Below are 9958 nucleotides of genomic sequence, written 5' to 3'. Positions count from 1 at the left end.
AAAAAAAAAAAAAAAAAAAATCAGATTTAAATTAATTTATTTTGTTAGAATTCATAACATTAAAGCTCTCAAACAATTTTCCGTGTTCAGTTCATTTTTTTAATGTAACTACATTTTCAAGAATTAATGTCTGTTTTCAAATTAAACGTGAAATCATAGCATGTACTGCATTTCCGGAAAATTTTTGAGGTAAATATGAAATCCTACAGACACATGTAAAAAAAAAAAAAAAAAGAAAAACGGAACGTTTGGAATCTGCTTCTGCGTGTTTCTTTGATTTGCAATTTATGGCTTTATCTATATTTTGCATTTTTTTATTTAAAAATTTTACACCTCAAATATATATTTTTCAATAAAAATGTATTTCTGAGATTCATCATTATTATTTTTTACTTTTTTGTACATTGGTGGCATGCTGATTTGTTATTGTGATGTTTTGAAATAAAATAAAATGTAAAAAAAAGAGGTTGAACCGCCCAATAACCGCTGCTTGGGGTCTTTTTTAAATTGTTTTTTATTTCATTGAATTTTTAATAAGCTTTATTAACAAAAACTTGACATACATACATAGAGAGAAAGAAAAGAAAAAAAAATGAAAAAGAGGCCCAATTTTTAAAAGAGCCTTAAATAGTTAAAGAGAAAACAAAGATCAGGGTTCAGAGCACGCTGAATAAATCATAAAATTAAACATAAAGTAGAGCCCGATGGTTTACCAATTATCCAGAGCATATTTTCAAATAGCATACGGGTTTTAATAGCTTTTACATTTAAAGATTTTTTATAGAATCGTTAAATATATATATATATATATATATATATATATATATATATATATATATATATATATATATATATATATATATATAACCTCAGCGATGAAAACTCGTAAAAAGAGTTTAGCCGATATGTATTTACATTTATGAATATTACATTTAGCCTACAGAAAAATGAATTTCTCGCCGCTTGGGGCCGCTGTGGGGACAATAAAGTCGCGACTCGATGACGTAAATATTGGGTGACGAGATTCTCGTCCAAAACAACACTGTACCAGGCGCCGCGGCATTTGGGGCCAAATTATTTTAAGAAGACGCGTTAAAAATGGTAGTTTGTAATTTTTTCCTTCAGGGCCGGTGTCGTTACGGGGAGAGATGTTGGAATGAACATCCGAGGGGTGGAGGTAGAGGAGGTGGAGGAGGTGGAGGTCAGCAGCACTCCAGAGGAGAAGGAGGTGAGACATATTTAACATCTGTAGTGTTGTGTTTATATCTTTTTAACACAACTTTTTAGGAATGTCAGGGTTTAAAATAGTTACACGACTTAACCGAGTTACCGTTGTTGGAATCGCTTTAAACAAAAATGACGTCATAATCTAAACACCAAAGAAATGTTTAATATTGAGTTATATAGTGTTTTTGTAATTACCTTACATGTTATTATTCATCCTATATTCTTGTATTGTGCCCACATAATGTACTTAAAGCTATTTTTAAAACTTTAGAATATTTTAGCTTCGTCTTTGTTTAGACTCCAGAGTTTTCCAGATTTTTTGACACAGAATTTTGCCGATTTCTCCACGAGCACAGAACAAATAAAGTTACAAAAAGTGGCTCAGATGGTGTAAGATTTAGGAATAAAGACACGGCAGGTACCCGGGGATTCACTCTGGTTGAAGTTTTGGCCAAAGATCGATTTTAGGGATTGAATCAGATTGTTTAAAATGAACCAAGATAGACTATGAATCGTATCAGCAACCACAAATGATGACATGAACTGAATGGTAGAAATGATTTATGTCATGCTAAATATTATTTTAAAATTCCTGATTCTCTTTTGTTCCTTCCAGGGTTTGGAAACAGAGTTTGGGTCAATCCCTCCCAACAGAAAGGAGGAAGTTACATCCAGCCGTCCTATTTCCCCTCTCAGGGGAGAAACAGCTGGGGTGGAGGTGGTGGAGGAGGAGGCAGTGGAGACGGCGGAGGGAGACGAGACAATGTGAAAAGCTCCGACTTTTCCTTCTCCACTCAGAACAGATTTGCGTCCCTCGACGCTTCTAAAAGCTTCGCTGACAGGGGAGGAAGAGGAGGAACAGCCGCCGAGGACGACGACAGTAAAAAACTGTGCGTTTCCTCTTTATTTCTACGCTCTTCAATGCATCATTTTCCACATGTTAACGAGTCTCACGGTCAAACAGGGAGATGATCCAGATGGACATGGATGTCTGGGAGAGTTCGGGGCAGTGGGGCTTCTCCTGTTATTCCATCGCCAAATTGCCTTTATCAGGTCTCTTCCTTAATAAGATTTAAATACTCCAGGCTTGATGAAGCTCTGAAGTCTGTTTTTCTCCTCAGGTTTCCCTGATCTCTCCCCGGAGGAGCTCAGGCTGGAGTACTACTCCAAGAGTGCATCAGGAGACCTGCAGACTTATGTGAGCGTCTATTATGTGAACCTTCGGTTTTAGTGTCACTGACAACATTTGTCTGGACAAGTCTAAGTCTCAGAAAGTGTTTTTCTGTTGTGTGTGTTTTAGATGAATGGTGTCAATCAGTTGCTGAGTCAGTGGAAAAGCAGAATCCAGGAGCTGAAGAGCATGAATCCAAACACTCGAGCCGCACTGGTGAGACTCCACACCTCCCGCATGTCTTTGCTGTGTTCAGTCGTGGACTCAAAATGTGTCACAGGCAAGGCCCGGGGGCCGGATCCGGCCCTCCGGGTAGTTATATCCGGCCCTCCAGATCATTTAATTTTATTGTCATTAATGGCCCAATGTTATCTCTTTCTAACTTGAATAATTTTGACAACATGTGTTTTTATGGAGAGTAAAATATTTAAAGTTATTTAAGGTTTAAGTTGATTTATTCTGGAATAATATTCCTGCCTTTTTTATTATTCATAATTATGTTAAAAAGTTACAGTTTTAAAGTTTTAGGCTGTTTTGAAGTTTAGCTATTTTCCCAGCTACATGCTAACTGTTTTGGCTAAGCTAACTTTTTTTTTAGGCTAATTTGGCACTTAGCTAATATTTTAGCTAGCTATCAGCTTCAGCATTTTTAGCCATCAATTTGAGCATCTTCAGCTATCAACACTAGCATCTTCAGTTGCCAAATTCAGCTTACATCATTCACGCTAGCATTAACTTAGGTCAGGGGTCGGCAACCCAAAGTGTTGAAAGAGCCACTTTGGACCAATACAATAAAAAACAAATGTGTCTGGAGCCGCATAAATTGAAACGGCTTATATAAGACTTACACTGTAAGTAACACATAGAGAATGTGTTTATTAAACGATTATTTCGTACCCCCGTGTCATATAAGCTTCATTCTTGGCCTCAAAAATTATCTGACTAAAGCTGATTAACCACATAATGCATATTTGAGCTTTTATTTTGACATGCCTCAATGACACAACGAGAGGGGTCCTGATCAGTCTCTCCCTCATTCTCACTCCAGGTGCAGGAAGAATTCAAACATAACAGGACAAAATCATAAATGTTCAACAAATGTTCAACAGTCAGACAACAAAACACGTTGACGAAAACCCAAACTTAAATCCAATTCCAGTCAGACAGGCAAAAGAATGGGTAACCCACAATTCCTTGCACCTTTAAGGTGCTTCCACACTGGCCGCGTCAATAAAGAGTACACTTTCAATGAAGAGTCAATATAAGCGCGTGCACACCTAAATTCCAGCCCTCTAAGTCTGGAGCGCGCGTGAGTTGTTCAGTCAGACATTTAAAAGGACAGAGTTGTGAAAACAAAAGTCTTCAGAAAGATTTGGGGGATTTTCAACACTTTTACTTTCGGTTCTCCCTGTTGTAGATGCAGATGAGCGCTAATGAACAGTAAAAATACAATAGAAGGAGAATCTCCTCCCCGCCACGCACCGCACGCGGCCGGTGGATGAGACCTGCACATCGCCGCGCTCAGCAGGTGGTATCCACACCGGAGCAGCGCGGTCACGCACGCAGTGGCGGGGAGGAGATTCTTCTTCTATTCTTCTTCTGCTGTTCATTAGCGCTCATCTCATCTTGGTGTCATATCAACCTGACCGGACACAAACCGTAATGATTCATTTCTCCTTCGTGATCACGTTTGGCACTTCTGTGCTTTGAAGCAGACTCCGCCCACAAGCAGCTCCCGCGCTGAATCTTCAATCCGGTTCAAGATTTCCACGCACAGTCACAGGTCTGAGCTGCTGCGACTGTGCGTGGAAATCTTGAACCGGATTGAAGATTCAGCGCGCTCAATGCGTGCCGATTTGTACGTGGAGCTCGTGACCCGACTTCAAAACCCGCGTAGCAACGTGCGCTCACGTGCGCTCCAGACGCACGGGCAGGAATTCTGCTGTGCGCTGACTCAGACGGCGTGGAAGCATCTACACTCATCTCACAACAACTGGAAAACGTAAAGGATGTTTGTGTCATGTTTGTCCACCTACAGAAATTCCTCCTACAGAAATCGTATTAAAACAAAAAATATTGTGGCAGTCTGACTGTTAATTTAGAAATAGTTCCTTGTTAGTGGGTGGAGTTAGTGTCTGTTCTTGTGTTGCATTATGGGACTTGAGTGTTTTACCGGCACCATGAGTGAGAGTGGTGTGTGTATGAGTGAGCCTCCTCACAGTGTCGGCTGTTCTGTACTGTCAAATAAATGGTGGTCAAAATGTTGATACCAACGGAGTTACATGGTCTGCATATACGCTCCTCCCTCCAACCACTTGGGGTCATACAATGTATGGATCAAGAGTGATCCCTGGTGTCAAACCTGCCAGCCATCTGCTCGGCTCTGCTCCTACCCAAATCGCTATAACATACTTCCTTGCAACATTTTTTAATTTTATCAATAATTATTGAAGAAGTGCCACTGAGCCGCAAGGGGGTGCTTGAAGAGCCGCATGCGGCTCCGGAGCCGCAGGTTGCCGACCCCCGACTTAGGTAATGCTATATATCTGGTTCGTAATTATGTTAAAAAGTTGTGGTTTAAACATTTTAAAAATTGTTATTCTGCTAGCTATTGGGACTATTTTGGTATTTACTAAGATTTTCCTTTTGTGGTTATTTTAGAGCTTAGCTAATATATCAGCTACATGCAAGCTGTTTGTCTAATTTTAGGCTTTTTTGAGGGTGGGGTATTTTGGAGTTTAGCTATTTTTTAGCTACATGCTAGCTGTTTGTCTAATTTAGGCTTTTTTTTGCTGTTTTGAAGTTAGACTAATATTTACACTCTATATGTTTTGGCTAATTTAGGCTTTTTTCAGCTTTTTAGGCTATTTTGAAGTTTAGCTATTTTTTCAGCTACATGCTAGCTGTTTTGGCTAACCTAACTTTGTTTTTTTTTTTTAGTTCTTTTATCCTAATTTGGCACTTAGCTAATATTTTAGCTGGCTATCACCTTCAGCATTTTTAGCTATCAATTTCAACATCTTCAGCTATCAGCACTAGCATCTTCAGTTGCCAAATTCTGCTTACAGCATTCATACTAGCATTAACTTAGGTAATGCTATATATCTGGTTCGTATTATGTAAAGTAAGTAAGTAAATTTATTTATAGAGCACCTTTCACAGATAAAATCACAAAGTGCTTTACACAGCAAACAATGAGAGAAAAATAAAACAGATTAAAAACAATAAATAAAACATAATACAGTACAAACTAACCAAAAGCTCTTTTAAAAAGCAGCGTTTTTAGCTGTTTCTTAAAAGCCTCGACATTGTCAGTCAGGCGGAGCGATAAGGGCAGGGCGTTCCACAGTCTTGGGGCTACTGCTTGAAAAGAGACGTCACCTCGAGTTTTATAACGAGTCTTTGGGACTCTAAGAAGGTTCAAAGCTGAGGATCGCAGGGAGCGGCTAGCGACATACGGTACAAGTAGCTGGGAAATATAACCAGGTGCCTGCCCATTAAGAGCTCTAAAAATCAGAACTAAGATTTTAAAATCAATTCTAAAAGTAATGGGTAGCCAATGTAAAAAAGATAAAACAGGTGAAATATGAGCCCTTCTGCTGGATCCAGTTAAAAGCCTAGCAGCTGCATTTTGCACCAGCTGAAGGCGATGTACTGTGGACTGATTAAAACAAGTAAAAAGGGAATTACAATAGTCTAAACGAGATGTTAAAAAGTTACAGTTTTAAAGTTTAAAAAATGTATATTTAGAGTGTTCAATAAATGTATATCCTGTTTGACCCATGATCTAAGGTGTGTTTTGGATTTTGGCCCCCTGTGCGATTGAGTTTGATACCCCTGAGTTACAGTCTAAAAATAATCTGAAATTACTGCATTATAGATGTTTAAGGTTTTAAAACTCCTCACTACACACTTATTTTCCCACTTTTTTGTTGAAAATCTCAAAGTTCAAACCTTCATAGAAAAATAAATCCAGTGTTTTAGAGTAAAAACTAACATCTGATTCTGATCAAAGATTTATGAAAAATGTGATAAAACAATATGATTGTAAAATGGTCATTGTGGATAACAATTCATAGGATTTACAGGTGAAAAGAGGAAAAATTGAAAGTTTCTGTCATACTGTAATTACAAAATAAAACAATGATCAGTTTCCTCGTTGTTGGATTTCTAATAGCTGACAGTTTTGTTAGGTTTCGCCCACCACAGAAGATCTTTCTCTCTGCATTACAGCCGATGTTCATCTCCTGATCATTTATTAAAATAAAAGATCACTTTTGTCCAAAAGATACAAATAAACGCTGTATTATCTCTTTAATTCAATAAAATCTCAATCACATAAATATAAAAAAATGTTTATTTTAGACAGAGTTTTATTAATCTGATCTCACAGCTGCACATCAGGACGCCTGAGGCCGTTAATAATCACATGCGTTAACTTTAGTAATAAGTTTGACTCGTTTTTTCTTTGAGTTGCCATAACGAGCAAGTTTCAATTTAAATTTTCTGCCACAGAAACTTCTGGAACCCAGAAATCATACATCACACACACGTGTGTGTACTTTTGTTGGATGTTCGTACTTGCTGAGAGGATGTTTTCCTTTTACAGCTTGCAGAGTTGAACGGAGCGGGACCTCAGGGGTCTTCTGGTGGCTTCGGGGGCCCCCCTGAGTTTGGATCCGTCACATCTGGCTTTGGAAGCAAAGGTTGTGTGGTTTCAGTGGAGTAGAGACGGCCGATTCACTTTGAATAAAGTTAAAGTTGACTTTAGGGTTTTATTGATCACAGAGAGGAAATTAGTAAGATGTACGGATTACAAATACTATAAATGAGTGCAAGTGATTAGTGATGCTGTTAATCTGGGGATAAAAGTGATGGATTTGCAGCTCTGATTTCAAAATGTTTCATTTCTTTGTCAAAATAGATTTGAAGTTTTAATTGTTTTCCTGTTGGGGAAATATTTTCATCTGACATTTTTCTGTAAAAATTCCGTTCCTGCTTCTAATTGGAACGTTTTAACTTTCAGATTTTGGTTCACCTGCACCTGCCCAGACCGGCAGCTTTGGCTTTCCCGAAAAGCGTCCAGAATTTGGGTTCACGTCCGCCCCAGTTTTCGGCGCTCCATTCGGATCTTCCACACCACAAACCCCCTCTGGCTTTGGCGCCCCCGCTCAACCTTCAGCCTCCACCTTCTCCTTTGCTTCTTCTTCCACTAACAAACCGGCGGGATCTTCGGGGTTCGGATCGGCGTCTGGGTTCAGCTTCTCTTCAGCAGGAAGCAGCACGGGGGGATTTGGTAATGCAGGAGCCGCCGCTGCCCCTGCGTTTCCACAGACGAGTGGAGGATTCGGGGCCACACCAGGATCTGAAGCTCAGTCAGGCAGCCTGTTCTCATCAGAGAGCCAGCTGACTCCAGAGGAGCTGGATCAGTTCAAGGCCAAGAGATTCACTCTGGGTCAGATTCCCCTCAAGCCCCCCCCAGAAAACCTGTTAGTGCTAAGATAGGGGGAGGAAGAATCATCATGTATGCAGAGAAGAGGCTTTTATTTTGAAGGGAAAACTTACAGGTTTTCTTTAAAAATTGACTTTTGTATTATTTTATTTAGTTTGACAAATTATGAGCATAATCCTGTTTTGTTATTGATGAATTATTATTATTAGTTTCAATGTTTGAAGCAACTTCAGTGAGAAGAATGTAATTGCACATATCGGTCAGTAGGGGGAGCCAGACTCGATTCATGTGTTTTAATACTTTTCTCCCAATTTTTTTTTTTTTTTTTTTAGAAAACAGAAAGTTTGTACACATTAAAGCACAAAAACTAACCGAGACATTCAAGATAACTTTAATTTTAAATATTTTTACTACATTTGAGTCCAGAAAAACTACAAAATCTCTTTATTGCATTAAAGAACATTCATCCTGATGTATATTTTCAAGAGGACAAATATTTTGAATAACTGTTAAATAATACAGTTTCACAGACTGACTTGGATCATATAGAGGCCTACCATTTATTTGGAAAACATTAAATTCTGTTGTAATTCTCTGTAAACTGGAGGCGGCGTTCTCCTGTGGCTTTTTGACGTCCGAATGTTAATAAAGTGGTTCAGAATCTGGACTGATGCTAGGACAGCTCGGTGCACTGGAGTCTCCTGATACTCCACAGCTCAGAACGAGGGTTACTAATTGGAAGAATGAATCCTGAGGAAGAATTGATTGTGTGGGTCTGCAGGGGAGCCGTGTATCGATCCAGAGTCTGTGATTTATGCCATTTGAGTGGCTGGTTTTGTGAGGGACTCATGTACTCGCATGTTTCATCACTGAATCTTTCTGTTTCTGGGTTCAGAGTGGTAACATATGTTGAGGATTTAAAGAAAACAACTACATTTAAGTCCTGATAGTCTCACTCCGATCGTCTTTTGATCTATTTTCAAAGCGTTTACAGTTTTCTTTTAGGCCTTCCCAGAGTATTCTATACATCACAAATATGCTCCTGATTTTCAATTATTTAAATAAAATATTCAGAAATGCAACTTTAATCCTCATTTTCTTAATACATGTTCTCCATCATCAGAAAAAGGCCTAAAGAACATGTTAAAACATATCAAAACGTGAGCATTAATTGGAGCAATAACAATCAGGGGTTTATTTACAGAATACGCTCAGCTCTAGAACAGTTTTGACATGTTTTTAGACTTCCAGATGCCAAAAAACCTCAATTCAATTTTAAAAAGCCATAAAAATCGTGAAAAGGACCCTAATACTTAATGCATTAATCTTAGAATCGAATCGCTTCTCTTGAAAATGTTCATTGAATGTTTACATAATAAAAGAATCAAACTGAGACTCATCCATAATCCATATATCACAAATCTCTAAAATCTAAACATTAGCTTAGTGACCTTTAGAAAGTGTCTACCCTAAAACTGAAAGGTAGTGAGTTCAATTCTTTTAGTATGCATATGAGCAAAAAAGTAGTGTACTTAAAGTGAGGCAGTATACTTTTTATATACTATCTATATGTTGTAAGCCTAAAACGGGTCTGCAACCTGAGGCTCCGGAGCCACATGCTGCTGTTTTACCCCTCCACGGTGTCTCTCTGGATAAAGAAAAAAAAATGAAATAATAGTAGTCTTTAAAAGTAAGGGTTGCTAACTTAGCATTGATTTAATCTAATTGGTAAAAACTCGGATCTTTTCTGATTGCTGAGTTGATTTTATGACTTTAAAGTACATTTTATTTTTGCTGCATAGCAATGGTTAGTAGCCATTCAGAAAGGAGTGGCCAATATTCACATACTTTTTCTACTTTTTGACTAATCAATCATATTTCATCTTGTATCCACAGTTAACAGCCGTAGTAAGTCGGAAAAAGGATGACGGCTCACCAAAGTAAACATAAAGAATAACAAGAAAAAATGTCATTTTTGTCTCGTGTTGTTTATCACTTTTACTTCACTTGAATGTTCCTGTTTGGCACAGGAAGTCTTTTATTTTGAAAGAAAGTCCAATGAGTTTCTGTTAAAACAGGAGTGTCAAACTCAGTCGCTCAAGGGGCCA

General features: G+C 38.3%; 1 protein-coding gene across 1 annotated transcript; it reads left to right on the top strand.

Moving 5' to 3' along the window:
- Window positions 1-984: 984 nt before the first annotated feature.
- Window positions 985-8531, top strand: nup42 (nucleoporin 42). The gene is made up of 7 exons (XM_024297713.2): window positions 985-1228; window positions 1844-2117; window positions 2192-2280; window positions 2349-2425; window positions 2528-2614; window positions 7008-7104; window positions 7425-8531. The coding sequence occupies exons 1-7, from the start codon at window positions 1099-1101 to the stop codon at window positions 7901-7903; spliced, it is 1233 nt and encodes a 410-aa protein (XP_024153481.1). The 5' UTR covers window positions 985-1098; the 3' UTR covers window positions 7904-8531.
- The last annotated feature ends 1427 nt before the right edge of the window (window positions 8532-9958 follow it).

The sequence above is a fragment of the Oryzias melastigma genome, linkage group LG11, assembly GCF_002922805.2.
Source record: "Oryzias melastigma strain HK-1 linkage group LG11, ASM292280v2, whole genome shotgun sequence".
Lineage (NCBI taxonomy): Eukaryota > Metazoa > Chordata > Actinopteri > Beloniformes > Adrianichthyidae > Oryzias > Oryzias melastigma.
The sequence above is the reverse complement of the archived record's forward strand: the minus strand, read 5'-3'. Positions and strand labels throughout refer to the sequence as shown.